This window comes from Phalacrocorax aristotelis, chromosome 2, assembly GCF_949628215.1.
Source record: "Phalacrocorax aristotelis chromosome 2, bGulAri2.1, whole genome shotgun sequence".
Classification (NCBI taxonomy): Eukaryota; Metazoa; Chordata; class Aves; order Suliformes; family Phalacrocoracidae; genus Phalacrocorax; species Phalacrocorax aristotelis.
In genome coordinates this window covers 26,363,747-26,378,979 of record NC_134277.1, presented here as the reverse complement: position 1 = coordinate 26,378,979, position 15,233 = coordinate 26,363,747, and the positions used below count along the sequence as shown (strand labels likewise).

Sequence of the window (15,233 nt, the reverse complement as noted above, 5' to 3'; positions counted from 1 at the left end):
ACCTGTGTGCTTCAAATGCTGCTGTCATGCCTCGGAAGGTGTGTAGCTGCTCACGGGGCTTTGCCAGTTCACAACAAAGCTGCTTTAACACTGACAGTGAAATGTTTCTGTTTCCAATACGTTAACAAATGTGCTGTGACTCGTCTTGCATCTGTTTTTTTCCTGAAGAAAAAGCCTGGTCACAGCCCTTCAGCTTTCCCGAGCTGGACAGGCTGAGTACATGAGGTGGGTTTCAGGTGCCACCAGGCAACCTATAGGCGTCTTCCACGTCTGATCAGTGGGACAAAGCAGAAAGTGAGCAATGCGGGAATAAAAGTCTGTTTTAATAGACTTCTGTCTTCCAACAGCAGATGAACAAACAGTATTGTATGTAGCACTTAATTTTTACGTCTTCTTTCCAGAAACATTTTTAGAAGTTTGACATCCAGTTATTTTCTTTGATACGACTGCTCATTTTTAATGTATGATAAAAATGTCTCTTCATTGTGCCTATATATACATATATATATGTATGTATGGCCTGCCAGTGTGACCAAGCGGCACAGTCTGGCCGCACCACCAGGCCCGCCCGCCCACGTTGCCAGGGCAGCGGTGTCAGGGGACAGCAGGGCCGCCGCCATGAGCAGGAAGAGGCAGCAGCAGCAGCTGGTGGACTTGCTGGCCCGATCCGCCAAGCACTGTGAGTGAGTGAGTCTGGGGGGGATCCGCCAAATGCTGTGAGTGAGTGAGTCTGGGGGGGATCCGCCAAATGCTGTGAGTGAGTGAGTCTGGGGGGGATCCGCCGAGCGCTGTGAGTGAGTGAGTCCGGGGGGAGATCCGCCGAGCGCTGTGAGTGGGTGAGTCTGGGGGCGATCCGCCGAGCGCTGTGAGTGAGTGAGTCTGGGGGAGATCCGCCGAGCGCTGTGAGTGGGTGAGTCTGGGGGCGATCCGCCGAGCGCTGTGAGTGAGTGAGTCTGGGGGAGATCCGCCGAGCGCTGTGAGTGGGTGAGTCTGGGGGCGATCCGCCGAGCGCTGTGAGTGGGTGAGTCTGGGGGCGATCCGCCAAATGCTGTGAGTGAGTGAGTCTGGGGGCGATCCGCCAAGCGCTGAGTGAGTCTGCGGGCAGCAGGCTCCCCCATCCCGGCACGGCGTGTGGCCCCCGTGCTTGCTATGCCTCCACCGCTGCATGAGGGGCATCCACTGCTCCCAGCTGCCTCCCCTTGTCCCCTGTGCTCTTTCCATGGCCCTATTCGCAACCCACCCCACCCCCAAAAGGGGGTCACCTCCCGCCACTGCTTAGAACAGGGGGTACGGGGGTGTGTGGGGCAGTCTTTTTAACGGTTGACACCTGAGGTGTCCAGGCCCTGTAGCTTCCCTGTGCCTGGCATGTGTTTTACCAAGTTCTAAAATGTGGTCGCTTGTGTTTCAACTGGGCAGTTAATAAAAGCGAAGTGGAATGTCTCGTCAAGCTCTTTGACACACTGGTGGCCGAGTCCAGCAACCGCTTTGCTGCGGTCGGCTTTGACCGTAACATGTTCAGAGACACTCTGCACAGCGCGTTCGGCATGACAGATGACATGATCATGGACAGAGGTGAGACTCATCAGTCTAAAAAGACGTAAGATTTTAGTTTTACATTGTTGACCCGTTGAGCATGCCTAGGCAAAGTAGTGCCACCTCCTCATCCCTGTAAGGACAGAAAAGGAGGAGTTATGCTCAGGAGCTGCTGCATATAAGGTATCCTTTTTTTCTTTATGCAGAATAGTTTTCCTCTAGTTCAGGATAGCTCACGCTCTTGTACGAGGGAGACCAGCCAGAGGCAGTTGTAGGGCTATCCTGTTTCTTTCCCAGTCACTGCAGTGTCGTGACAGAAGGGGGCAGCATGGTGTCACTTTCCTCTCTTCTCCGGTGGTTCCACCATGAGCTGCAGTCACGGCCGCTGGTGGACAGGTCTGTCTCGGTCTTGGAGGTCCAAGAAAGGCATTCTGCTAGAGTGGATGACTTCTGGAATAGAGGTGCTGTGAACAGCACTGAAGGGACTAGGCAGACTGTACAGGGATATGGAAGTAATGAGCCAAATAACCCCTTGAAAATGCAGTGATTTCACAGATTAACATGAAAGCCACATCTGCAGTTACCGTGAAAGCTGCATGAATGATCTCTGGTGTACAGGTGTCTAGAGGAGGATGTGGAGGAGGCATGACCCTGCCCTTCTTTTCAGTCTCAGGCCACCAAGAGCCACCACTTGGTTCAACTTTCTCCCACTCTCTAGCAGAGGGGGTATTCAAATGCCATTTTATGCAACAGTGTGTCTTGGAAAATGCCTTACGTGGACACATTCTTTGAAATCTTAATGCTTACATACAAGGGGGCTGATTTCAGTTGCAAAAGCAAAGTTATTGTTTCCCAATTCCGAAATGCTTGGCTCTGCGTGTAGAGGTGTTCCTGTAGCCAACTTACTGATCAACGTTCTAAAATATGAATTAGTAAAAGATGTTAGTTGATGCCTTGAATTATATCTTGGATTTTAAGTACTATATTACAGGCTGAATGAATAGTGAAGCTGCAAGACTGAAAGCTTCTTGTTTCAGGGAAGGGATAAAAAAAAAAAGATCTTGGTACATAAAAGACAGGAGAAGGTTTTTCTTTGTATATTTAAAACACTTGGGTACTAATTCTAGGATTACTTTCTCCAATATTCTTTTTAAGACAAAACCTAGTAATTAACATCCTCTTCTATATGCAAATTGCGTTAGGGAAAGGGATATTGGCTTATTTGGACTATGTCTGCATGGAAGTATACTTTTTGTATTTCAGTCAGGAAAGCAACAGATGAAACAAAATGTCTTATCCCAGCAGGATCCTGGAGTGGAAGATCAGCAGACTGAGGGGCAAAATCCCCTTCATTGTCATGGCTTAGAAAGATTCAAGAATGGTAATCGCACCTCGATGAAAGCAGAGAAACATCTTTAGAAAAAAATGTTTTTATACTTCCATTGAATTTAAGAAAATATTTGTTTGTGTTTCTCTATTATATATATTTAAAATTCATCTAATATACTTCTCAGTGTTCCGCACTTTTGATAGAGACAACAATAGCTGCATCAGTGTGGTGGAATGGGTGGAAGGCTTATCAGTGTTTCTTCGGGGGACATTGGAAGAAAGGATTAAATGTAAGGTTTATCTGCATTACACTATTTAGTAGCAAGCAGGGAATTTATGACTATTAAATGTCACATTGCTTTTTTCTTATTTAGTAGTTACTCTTATAAAGTATTTGGTAATTGAAGAGTTTTCTTCTGAGTAGTTTAATACAATGAAACTGAATACCAAAAGGCTTCTCTGAGACAGAGATTATTCTGTGTAAACTGCCATTATCATAGCTGCCACTTTATTGCTGACAAACTAGCTTTTGAACTGAAGCTTGTTCTACAGTATATAGGTTTTTCTGACAGAATATACATTTTCGTATTAACACACAAAATTAGAAAGAAGCAGATGTAGCTCAAGGGTGATTTGGGCTGAATAACACAGTCTCAAACCAACCAAGACCCATGCCAAAATTCATTTACTGGCATAATGGGGACACAGCAACAGTTGCATTAATTCTAGAAGTTCTTTGGCCTGGAAGCATAGATGGGAAAATGGTCTGTTTTTAAGATGGTCATGAGAACCGCTGCAGTAATGATGGAGAAAGATAGGAGAGAAAAAATAGGAAGAACACCAGAATTTTAAGAAGCATTAAAAAAAAATGGGGGGAGGGGTAGGGTGGGGAGAAAGTATAATAGAGAGACTGACAGCATGTTGTTTCCATAGTTCCCAGTTTGCGGGATCAGCCACCCTTAATGCCCTGTATAAATTCATCATAAAGCATTGCACTGGAAGGTGGCCTGGGATGTAATTCAGTATGTCAGTACAACCACAAGCAGTAAAATATAAAGCTCTTCTGGAAGCACTGCAGAATATACTAGTGTGTAGTTATATATGGTGTTGTCTGCCATAAATGTATGCCAGTATGATTTTTCACTGTAGGCTTAGTCTTCAGCAGAAAAAAACCTTTTGTGTTCCAAAACTGAGTTTTTTTTTTTGTTTAAGTAAGTTCTGTGGAAGATAGTAAAATGTGTTATGGTCCTATATTTTTATTTCCAGGGAGGTAGAAACAATTAGAAGATAAATTAGGCAAATACTCATACCTAAAATACTTGGTTACAGAGGTTCTTTTTTTGCATTAAGGGATACTTCAGTTGTCTTTTCTGTGCTAGTACAGCTCTTTCTTATTTTTCCTCTACTTTTCTAAATCAGCTTAAAAAATATCAGGTTGTGTTTTGTAGGTGCAATAGATGCAAAGCCCTTCTGACATGGACAGCTGGTCCCCACCATGGGAAATTTGGTTTCTAAAGCAGAACCCTGTTTACATTCTAAATAGACAATTTTAGAGATGTTAAGATCTGTAAGTTACTATGGTCTCTGTGAACTGAAGATTATTTATTTGAGCAGAAATAGATTTTAACTATGAAGGGTAAACAGGCAAAAATTGACTAGTATATGTACCAAATGTGATACAAATATTTCATATACAACTATTATATATGGTGAATGTGGCTCAATAGATACTCTGTACAACATAGAATTCAGATTATCTGTCTACAGGTAACAGACAGCTTTAATGGTGTGTGATATAGCTTGTATGAACTTAAAATTGATTTATCTTTCAAAAAGACTGTTTTGAAGTTTACGACCTGAATGGTGATGGATACATTTCGAGAGAGGAAATGTTTCAAATGCTGAAAAACAGCCTTCTCAAACAACCATCAGAAGAAGATCCTGATGAGGGAATTAAGGACTTGGTAGACATAGCACTGAAGAAAATGGCAAGTACTTACTCACTGTGATACTTGCATGCCTTTCAAATATTTATTAATTGAACCTCAAGAACATTCCTATGAGGTAACAAAATACAGTGTCTGATTTACAGTGGGATTCTGAGCCACAGAGTTAGTTATGTGCTTGAGATAAACAGGTCTCCTAAGGAAAGCCAGAAGTATAATCCAGATCTAATGAGTCCCAGTCCAGTATCCTCACATGAAACTGTTCATTTATTATGTGAATGTGTTATAAGTTTCATGTATAAACTGGCATGTGTATGTGTGCATGCCTGGTCAAAACAAAAGCCTGGCCAAAAGTGGAAAATTCAAAAGCGTAAGCTGCATTTATTCCAACGTTAGGCATCTGCAGTAGCTTTATTATTAAGTATGTTTGTATGTTATCAACTGATCATGAAATGTCTTTATCCAATTTATATATTCTATTAGAAGAGTAACCTCAAGGTTATTAATGTAAAACTTGTAATACCATTATTAATCTAGGATATCCAAATAAGTCAGGGACTGTGTTTCAACATTTTCATCAAATCAAGAAATATAACATTCCCTCCTATGGTGGTGTTCAAAAATCTTACTTAAAACCAGGTCTTGAATCCAAACTCCTTTTATTTAACCCCGTCTTTTCTATTTCTCAAACCCACGCCTTTTGCAGAACCTCAGCTGAAAGGTGCATCTTACCCTTAGTTGTTGAAAGTGCTGAGTCCACTCTCACACGGAAAGCAAACTACAACTCAGCAATTTGTTCATCTTTGGAGCACGTACATGCTCAGCTTTCCCACAGGTTGCATCCAAAATGAGCACCCTTGTGTTCTGGGCAGTTGATAAGTGGGCTATGCTAGTTCAAGCACCAGCACTATGCTCTAGACATAATCAATCTTCATATGTGTAAGAACATATTATAAACTAATGTACATAATCCTGTTTCAGCTTTTCCACAAGAACTTAATAAAGCTCTGATACATGTTTGAAGAATGGCCAGATCTGATTTGGCTGCTGGGCAGTTGTCCAAGTAGGACATTTGCTGCCCATCGCAAAGAACTAAACTACTAATTATTAGATACCCAAAAATGCATTTGTGGAGTCCATCACTCAAAGAAAAAAAACTACTCTTTAAGCAATGGCCTATAGGTACAACTGCATTGTGACTAAGCCTACGTCCAGTCCCATGATGACTGTTTCCACACTTAAAAGCATTTGTAATGATAATGATCATGGCCTGCTCTCGTTTGTACCAAGGAGTGTAAAAGGTAGAGGGTACCCGGCTACTCCTGTTCCTCTTAAGCATCCAGCAGCAGATTTTCCTGTCAGGAATCTCTTTCTCTACACAGCACCTTGCCTCTGCTTTTCTGGCCATTGGAACCTATGCTCCCTGTGTGTTCACCAGCTATGATGGTTCCATGGCTTGTTCCTCAAAAATGATGATTTGGCCCTGTGCCTTGAACACTAGTTATATCCACACATCAATCTTCACTTAAAGCCTTTATTTTATATGGTTTAAAGTAGTACTTGTGCTCACTGTAGCATTTGTTGGTGTTTAAAGCTACCATGTCAGTAGAAACAGGCGTTTCAAATTGCAGAAATACTAAAAACGCAAGGATGCTTTTTCCATCCCCCAGAGGAATATTCTGCTATGCTGAGCTTTTGCAGTACAGAAGAAGTGGGCTGGCATCAGCATGTGCCACCATATGCTTCTGGGTGCTGTACGTGAAAAAGACAGGGCAGAAGTATGCCTACTATACAAACCAGCAGGGTAGTTCCAGCTGCATGAAGAGGGTGTGGGTATGCTCATGATACAAATACCTATACAGAACACATCCTAACGTTTTCTCCTACTTTATCTCAGTGCAACCGTGCTTGAGATTTGTCCATGCAATCCTCACCTCAGCCTCTTCCCAGGGAAGTTTTGCCTTCTGTGGAATTTTGTTAACAAAGCCTTATGAGATAGTTGAGCGTGCTCCACCTTTTATGCCTTAGGCAGAGGCAAATGATACAGATCTTGTCTGAGCAGAGACTAGTGGCCCAAAGAAAATTATTTTTTTTATACACTCACACTAAAAGTAGACTCCATGTGAATTAAATGTCTGTTAAATAAAAAGACTGTTACTACAAGTGATCATCCTTTGCTGAAGAGTTCCCTTCCTTTTGTAGGACTATGATCACGATGGCAAGCTTTCTTTTATGGACTTTGAAAAGGCAGTCAGAGATGAAAATCTGCTCTTAGAAGCCTTCGGACCATGTTTGCCAGACATAAAGGTACATCAACCCTGAGTTTAAAAAAAATGTCCCAATACTTTCTGTACTATTGTGAAGGAGATGTAGCATTATGGTATTAACTGTCATTACGTGGGGCCTGCTGAAGTCAACTGGTCGATGCTTCTGTTGCGAGATATGCACATGCTGAGTTCACAGCACCAATGCTTCCTTGGACAGTCAAACACTGGTACCAGAGAACACAAGAACACACTGTTACTCAATGTTTGTCTGTCCTGGGGCAGCAATACGATGAATGATCCTCAGTGAGCACTTTCTGAGGCTCCGAAATGAGATGTTCTCTTGAATTGCTTATCCAAAAGCTCTCTGGGAATACAACTTTCATTTGTCTTTCTTCAGTGCCACTGGCAACACTGCATTCACCTCCCTTAGAGCTTCTCTTGGGAGGTGAGGCTGGTAACTTTCTGAAAAAATACCTTGAGATGGTTCTTCATCTCAGAGTGTGGCACTGCTGGTTTTTAATTACATCTAACTGGGCTTTATTTATTAGAAATACATTTAATTCAATTCAGAAATTTATTTTTTTTGTTTTGGAAGATGGTAATCTAGAACATGCTCATTTCCTCAGTGTTAAGTTCAACTGTGGAGAGTGTTTCTGCTCTATAATAGAGAATAATTTTTTTCCTAATCCAATAATCATTATTCTATTTGACCTGTGTGTCATTTTTAAACACTGAAGGTTGTGCCTTCACAGAGATGGAAAAACAAAATTCTGAAATACATGCAGTGATTCCTAGAAACAGAAAAGTTGTGTAAGACTGCTGGGAACACGGCAAGTTTTCAGTTGCTGGAAACCTGCACTTCCTGCCACAGCTCACCTATGCGGTAGGCTGGAAGAAAGAGTCTTGTAGCGATGACTGCAGGCTGTACTGCATCACGCCAGCTGCAAAGCATCTGTTTCCAAAATGCCAGACTTCTCCTGGCAGGCTGTTACAAGACTTTCAAGGGTTAAGTGCTCTGTTTTTTACACCAGTGAAAAGGTTTTAAAAAGTTTCTGAACAAAAACTATGTTCGCTAATGAGCATTAAAAAAATGACTTTCTGTCAGCATTGGTGACAAAGCAGGTACACAATTCAGGCTAATCATGGCAGGAGGTGGAAAACTCAGGCATGTTTCCTGCTTACAGTATTTGTGCCCTCTGTTCTGTACCCTACCCAACTGTTGCCATTTTACTAGGTCTCTAATATCACTGTTAAGAGAGAACACTATTTCCACGTCCTTTCAAGCCCTAACAGCAATAAATTAATTTTGGCTGAGCTTTACGTGAAGAAAATTCATAATCTACCAGATTTCCCAGGGGGCTTATATTGGGGAATTTTAATTGCACCCCTTGACACAAATTTCTGCTTAAACATATTTTTTAAAAAATGTAATGAACAACTTACCAGAGCCCTACCACAATAAGTGGTTCTACAAGGCGCCTGCAAAGACGCACCATGAGCCCGTTCCTTATATGCACCAGCACCAATCCTGTGAGCGCCAGCATGGGGCACCTTAGCCCAGCACCAGCTCTGCTGCCCACAGCGGGCCCCCAAGCGCTCCCACTCCAGGATGTTACCACACAGTGCCGCGAGTACTTCTTACCTCATCACCAAGGGACATTTCACTCCTTTGCATTAAGTCATCTCAGTCTCTGTCAGAGTCTCTGGCATTGCTGCTTTCACCCAATCCAACTCGTTCGGCAGCTAGGCCTTCTCACCCTCCATGCCACATCATTCCTTGGTCACATGTTACCATGGTGAGCAGTTACAATTTGACTTTCCCCTTCAGATATAACTTCAAATGTTCTGGCTGGTCTCCCAGTGATGACATCATTAACGCTACAGAATTCACCTTTTCTAAGCTAAAAAGCAAGTGGAAGGACTGTCACTGCTTGCAAATTTCAGTTTAGCATCTTTCCTGATTAAGTTTAAATCCTTTAGTTAACTGAAAATAAACTTTTTTTGTTGTTGTTGTTAAACAGAGCAGTATGGCATTTGAACAGAAAACTTTCCAGGAAACTCATAAACTGTAACTCCAAGTGGAATAAGATTTTTTCCTCCACCATTCTTCACGGTATAATAAAAATGGGAGCAACCTGAAACTATTACTAAGTTTCAGTATTCCTTTACTGTAAAAGCTACTGAATAAACAGAATTTTCTTCACAGTTCTTCAGTGAGTTATTAAATATGTTATACTATGAGGTACACAGGACAAGATTGCAACAATAATCACAGAATCCCAGGTTGGAAGGGAGCTCAGGGATCATCTAGTCCAACCTCTCTAGGAAGAGCACAGTCTGGACAAGATGGCCCAGCACCCTGTCCAGCTGAATCTTAAAACCATCCAATGCGGCAGAGGTTTATACGTATTTACATATTATTTAATATACTGGTTTGTTCATTCCAAGAAACAAATTGATACAATTTTTAACAGGGAACTGCTTGGAAATACAGTAAAAAATAGTGTTTTTTTAACATAAAAAATGTATTTTAAACCATATACTTTAAAAAAATGACTGTTGGAAGATGCTGCCAGCAGTATCTATATTCTTCTTCTCTGCTTTACAAGTGGTTTGGCTGAGCTGCTCTCTGGCTTTTCCACAGATGATGTTGAAACAGAATCTGCAACCTAAATTGGGGAAAAAAAAATTCTTAGTAAACTGTAGCCACTCCTTTTTTACACTAGTTTTAGACTAAGGCCACATCTCCAACATCTGAGCATCAGAAGGGATGTATTACAGTAATATTACACTTGCTCTGAATTTTAATCCAGAAAAAGTGAAAAAATAACACCAAAGGTAGCATTAATCACGTGAGAGGTGAAGCTTAGAAAATGGAAGTGTTAGCAGTACTATTTTTGTATTGTAACCACACAAATTGATTTTACACGCTCAGTGGTAGAGTGTTACATATCTTATCATGCCAATCCCTACCAGAGGGGTTTTCAAAATAAGGTTTAGCATACTTTTTAAACTCAGGTATTCCGGGAGGAAAAGCAAAGGGAAAGGAGAAACATGTCTTTTGACACATATTTTAGAAATGTATTTAATATAAGGGGTATTTATTCATCAATTTGACTGGAGGGAAGCTCTTTCAAATCAGTCTAGTTCTTCATAGTTAAGGGAGCTTTTTCATATCTTAATTTAAATGGAAAGTTTTATCAGGAGCATTTGACCTGCTAATTGATTAATACCCTCCATAAAAGGTATGCTTCTCAGCATGATTCTGTACATCTTTTAATGCCATAAGGGTTGGAGCAAAACTACCCTGAACTCTGACTTTATTATTTTTCACTCCCTTTCAATCAGAAACCAGATAAAAGTACCACACTGGAGTCAGCAGGACTACCCCAAAGTTATCATGCCTCCCCACATGGAAAAAAAGTGTAGTTTACTAAAAGTCATTTAGGACCATGCGCTGATATTCATACTTTCTCACATGCAGTGTAAGAGATATGGAGTAGAACAGCCTGCAATATTCTGCATTATGGAGGAGTTAAGTAGTAAGAACACTAGCTTTAAGTGGCACATAAACTGATAATACTGAATAAATGTTGAATTATCTTAGAGTCTCTATTTTTATGCATAACAAGCACATAATACATATGTTTGAAAATGAAAATATCAGAACTTTCAGAATCCATACCTCTTTCAGTTTATTTCGAATTAATGCAGCTGAAGTATTCAGTGAATCATCATCCATGTCCACTTTAGGTATTTCAGGTAGCCGTGGACCAATAATGACTTCAGTATTGTCCGCACTGGTTCCAATGAGGGAAAACTTGTTACCTTCTTCTCTCTTCCTCTTACGTTCTTGCAGGTGAGTTGTACGAGGCATAAACCTATCAATTCCATTGTCAGTCAGAACCATTCTTTGCTGCATTAGAGGAGTTGGGGGAGTACGTCCTCCTGGCTGTACATTTGGAGTTAGGAATGTGCTTTGACCATGGTACCCAGAAGTTTCAGCACACTTGTCATCATACTGGGGAAATGTCAACAAGCTCTGGTTATGATTCCCAGGTGGATAACTGGTGTTTTGGGATACCCTGTGAGAACCTGTAAAGCAGGATGGATCCCAGTTACCAGTTGTACATGGCCCTGGTGTCCTCCATGGGCAGTCAGAGTTCTTTGAGACGGTCTTCTCAGGCCCCTCTACTTTCTTTAACACAAAGCAATCTTTAAAACAACAAAAAAGGTAGCTTCACTATTTCATATCACATAAGAAAAAACATTTAATACAATTACAGAAGCAACACCAGGGATATCCAATTCCCAGCCACCTTTCTGTGATTCTTTTTTTCCTAAGTGGTACCTTTCAAACTCAAGTTTTTCAGCCTAGTCCCTCTGCCAGTTTGCGAGGAATGCCTGAGCAGAAGTATTTCAGCAGTTTTGAGAACATGAGGAAGATATTTCTAATGTTGCAAATCAGTGGTTTTTACCTCCAGTTCAAGAAGGATAGGCTGTCTTGCAACATTGAAAAAAAAAAAAACAAACCAGTTGCTTTTATGTTGGAAATCAGTGATTTTACTCCCTTTAAATATCCTCATGCAGTGAATAATGATATCAAAGTATATAAGTACAAGAAAGGAGAAGCCTGTGTTTGGCCCTTTACTTATTTCTCAGCTTGCCCAGCCTTCAGTGCTGCCTGGGAACTCTGTAGTGCCTTTGTAAACCCAGGCCATTCTTAGCGTTCCTCCAGTGCTGATATGTAAGCTGGAGAAATGTTTTGTTGAAGGTTCTGGTAGAGTCATTTTCCTTAAAAACTGGCCCTCTGGGCATGCCTGAATAAGCTGGAACAAGGGTTAAAAGATGATCCCAAATTTCCTGCCAGTGCTTGAAATTTTTGATAACATTTTGAAAAGAAAACAAAACAGAATTAAATCCTTCATTATTAAAGCTTTTGCATTTCTTTAACCAAAAGCAAAAAGTTGCTTTGAAAAAGATACAGCCCTCTAAATATTGAAATATGTCTCCACTCTGCTGCAAGCATACTTAAAATGCATCTTTAAAACAGCCAGATACCAAGCATTTTCTTTAATGGGCACTTTCGCCAAAACCCCACCCACCTCTGAAGTGAAATGTTAAGATTGTACAGGAAATGTAATTACAAACCTCTTTGATTTGTTGCTTTGGCTATATACTTTCTTCTATCCTGCAGCTTCTCCCTAGTTTCTTGGACTGTTTCAAATTCTGGAGCATAGCACACATGCAGCAAACTACCGAAGAAACTTCGTTCGTCCATTTTTTTCTTGGCCAACCTGAAGGGAATTAAATTGTATTAGCAAAACTGAGGATTTTACTTCAACTCTCTAGAATCTTAAGAGATTGTAAATAAAGGTGTAAAAGATTATGACAGCAAAAGGCAGATATTGCCTTGTCCAATACCTTGCACATTGCAGTTTTTGGAATTTTATAAGATAAACTTCAGTAAATTGCTCTGCTGGATATTCATCTAGAGCATGATACTCTTCAATGGCACCATATAATGCAAATTGTTCTACTAATTCCTTCATAACACCTAATGCAGGAACTCCTTGTATTAGTAAATAACGAGATTCCAAGTTGACAGTATAAACCTGAAAAGAAAAAAAAAGAATAGAGTATTCTAAAATGTTCACATTCTTGCTTTACTGCAGAATAAGGAATTTTCTCTGTGTTTTCTGTTATTCCTCAAATCCTCTCAGGACACTGAAAAATCCCCTGTACTCTGTTTTGACTTTGAACTCATGCAGGAGTAAGTGCACAGTTACCCAAGACCTCTTCATCACCAGCAGGAACTGAACTGAAGCTTCTTACTCAAAGTAGAACACAAATTAGAGTTGCCTCTTCTGCACCAGGTCAGAGTACTGCCATTTGCTGAGTAAAATCTCTAAGTCTCTGGCCAATTTCCTTCCAAGACTGACTAGTAACCAGTTAATATGAGGCACCGTCAAAATAAAGACAAAACCACTGTAAAACCTGTGTTGCTCACAGGCAGAGAGACCACACGTGTAAAATGCAGGGAGGAAAAAACAAAAGTAACACGATTCCTTGGGGTAGATCATGTGTGTGCAAAGCTGCCACCTCGCTACAGTGATCAAACAGCACACATTTTTAAGATGGACAGGTATAAGTAATGCTGAGAGAAGCAAAGTCTTCCCCCAGCAGGTTAAAAAAACCAAACTAGTCTTCTCTGCTTTGTTTAATGACTGTCACGTAACACAGACTCTGAGGAAAGCTCTGTGACAGCTCAGAGCATACAATAGGTAGCTGAACCATAAGATCAAAGGGAATTCTTTCTGATTTGTTAAAGAAACATTTAGATTACATGAGCCACACAGCATACTCAAAAACCAGCAAATGCAGGGCAAAGAAAGAACCACTCGGGAAACCAGCTCTCAAACTGCCATCATGAAAGATACTCACTGCAAATAGGTCACATAAATCGTTGTTGTGACAGCAGCTTACTTTGACCTGCTCTTTTCCCCAAGTCAGCCCTAGAAGGTGCCCTTACAGCTTGCTGTACATGAAACGCACGCACAAAAAGCAAACCCAGCATTTTTTGCTGCTGCAGTGAGAAGTTCCCACTCTGCTGCTGGCCAGGCCCACCACATGCGGCCTTCCCCTCATCCCCCCAGGAGCTGCCAGATGCCAGAGGCAAAGCACGAAAGCAGCCTGGTATGGGCGAGTCCTGCTGAGCTGGGTGGCATTGGGTACCCAACTGTGTGGCAGCTAGGGATGGTAACGTTCAGCTCTACAAGTTTCCTTGCACTGCTCTTAATCGTTGGGCTTATATCTTGCACAGAATGAGCTCCTTGCACTACATGCGTTTCTAAGCAATTAATTTACAAAGTGCAACGTTGGAGTTACTAGATTTACCAGAGCCAACTCCAGCTTGGGCAGTCACCAACCCTATGAAGTTTAACAAGGGCAAGTGCCAGATTTTACACCTGGAGCACAGCAACTCTGGATGTTCATACAGACTGGGGAACAAGAGGCTGGAGAGCAGCTCTGCAGCGAGGGACCTGGGGGTTCTGGTCAATGGCAAGCTAAACAGGAGCCAAGAGGGCCGACCATGTCCTGGGGTGCATCAAGCACTGTATTGCAGCCGGTCGAGGGAGGGGACTGTCCCACTCCGCTCTGGGCCTCACCTCAAGTGCTGTGTGCCGTTTTGGCACCTCAGTATGTTAAGGATATAAAGCTACTAGAGAGTGTCCAGAGAAGGGCCACAAAGTTGGTGAAGGGTTTAGAGGAGCAGACTAATGTCACTTCAGCCTGGAGAAGAGCAGGGTCATTGTGGTCTGCAGCTTCCTCACAAGGGGAAGAGGTGGGGCAGGCGCTGGTCTGTTCTCTCTGATGACAGGACCCAAGGGAGTGGCAGGAAGATGTGCCAGGGGACGTTTAGGTTGGATATTAGGAAAAGGTTCTTCACCCAGAGGGTGGTGGAGCACTGGAACAGGCTCCCCAGGGAGGCGGTCATGGTGCCAAGCCCGACAATATTCAAGAAGCACTTGGACAATGCCCTCAGAGATGTGGTGTGAATTTTGGGATTGTCCTGTGCAGGGACAGGAGTTGGACTCAGTGATCCTTGTAGACCCCTTCCAACTCAGGACACTGTATGATTCTATGAGATATTCCAGTAATACACTGCCCAGCTGAGCCCGGGCCCCGGTGCGCCTCAGCAGCGAGCAGAGCCGGGAAACACCCAGAGCGGGGTCCGGGGCTAAAAAAAAACCCCAGGCGGCGACGCGGCTGCTGCCACAGGAAGGCGGGGAGGGAGCTCAGCCGCTGAGCTCCCGCTCCCGCTCCCCGAAAGGCCGCGGGTCGGCCGGCTGCAGCCCGCCGCAGCGCTGCGGACGCGGCGTTCCGGAACCGGCAGCGGGGCCGCCCCGCCCGGGCCCTGCGGGGTCAGACCCGCGGCACCCGGCCGCCCCCATCGGGCCCTGGCCAGACCCACCTTCACAGCGCGCGGCCTCCGTCCCTCCCGGTACTTTGCGCGCGACTCGCAGACGCCCAGCTGCGCGTGGTGCTTACAGGCACCGCCCAGTCCGCTGCCGCCGCTACTGCTGGAGGCCGCCATCTTCCCACCGCCCGCCGCGTAGGCAGCGCTAGTTGCTTGCCGAGAGAACAGCCAATCAGG

The 15,233-nt window shown here is 42.9% G+C and overlaps 2 protein-coding genes across 4 annotated transcripts; one reads left to right on the top strand and one right to left on the bottom strand.

The window, feature by feature from the left end:
• Positions 1-52: 52 nt before the first annotated feature.
• Positions 53-9,283, top strand: CLXN (calaxin). 2 transcript variants are annotated; one of them, XM_075082839.1, is made up of 6 exons: positions 53-679; positions 1,417-1,572; positions 3,048-3,152; positions 4,699-4,850; positions 7,011-7,115; positions 8,904-9,283. In XM_075082839.1, the coding sequence occupies exons 1-6, from the start codon at positions 460-462 to the stop codon at positions 8,907-8,909; spliced, it is 744 nt and encodes a 247-aa protein (XP_074938940.1). In that variant the 5' UTR covers positions 53-459; the 3' UTR covers positions 8,910-9,283. The 2 variants fall into 2 exon arrangements, with proteins under 2 accessions (XP_074938940.1, XP_074938941.1); XM_075082840.1 differs by having other exon boundaries at positions 604-679; positions 9,097-9,283.
• Positions 7,666-15,219, bottom strand: RBM48 (RNA binding motif protein 48). Of its 2 annotated transcripts, none has more exons than XM_075082838.1 (5): positions 15,051-15,217; positions 12,500-12,690; positions 12,227-12,372; positions 10,761-11,290; positions 7,666-9,744 (listed from the first exon to the last, which is right to left on the bottom strand). In XM_075082838.1, the coding sequence occupies exons 1-5, from the start codon at positions 15,171-15,173 to the stop codon at positions 9,658-9,660; spliced, it is 1,077 nt and encodes a 358-aa protein (XP_074938939.1). In that variant the 5' UTR covers positions 15,174-15,217; the 3' UTR covers positions 7,666-9,657. The 2 variants fall into 2 exon arrangements, with proteins under 2 accessions (XP_074938939.1, XP_074938938.1); XM_075082837.1 differs by having other exon boundaries at positions 9,225-9,744; positions 10,761-11,170; positions 15,051-15,219.
• Positions 15,220-15,233: the final 14 nt, after the last annotated feature.

Coding starts and splice junctions, on each gene's coding strand:
- CLXN (XM_075082839.1), top strand. CDS start 460: ATGTATGATAAAAATGTCTCTTCATTGTGCCTATATATACATATATAT. Junction 1,573..3,047: donor TGACATGATCATGGACAGAG/GTGAGACTCATC, acceptor TATACTTCTCAG/TGTTCCGCACTTTTGATAGA. Junction 4,851..7,010: donor ACATAGCACTGAAGAAAATG/GCAAGTACTTAC, acceptor TTCCTTTTGTAG/GACTATGATCACGATGGCAA.
- RBM48 (XM_075082838.1), bottom strand. CDS start 15,173: ATGGCGGCCTCCAGCAGTAGCGGCGGCAGCGGACTGGGCGGTGCCTGT. Junction 12,373..12,499: donor CAAAAACTGCAATGTGCAAG/GTATTGGACAAG, acceptor AATTCCCTTCAG/GTTGGCCAAGAAAAAAATGG. Junction 11,291..12,226: donor CAAAGCAACAAATCAAAGAG/GTTTGTAATTAC, acceptor GTTGTTTTAAAG/ATTGCTTTGTGTTAAAGAAA.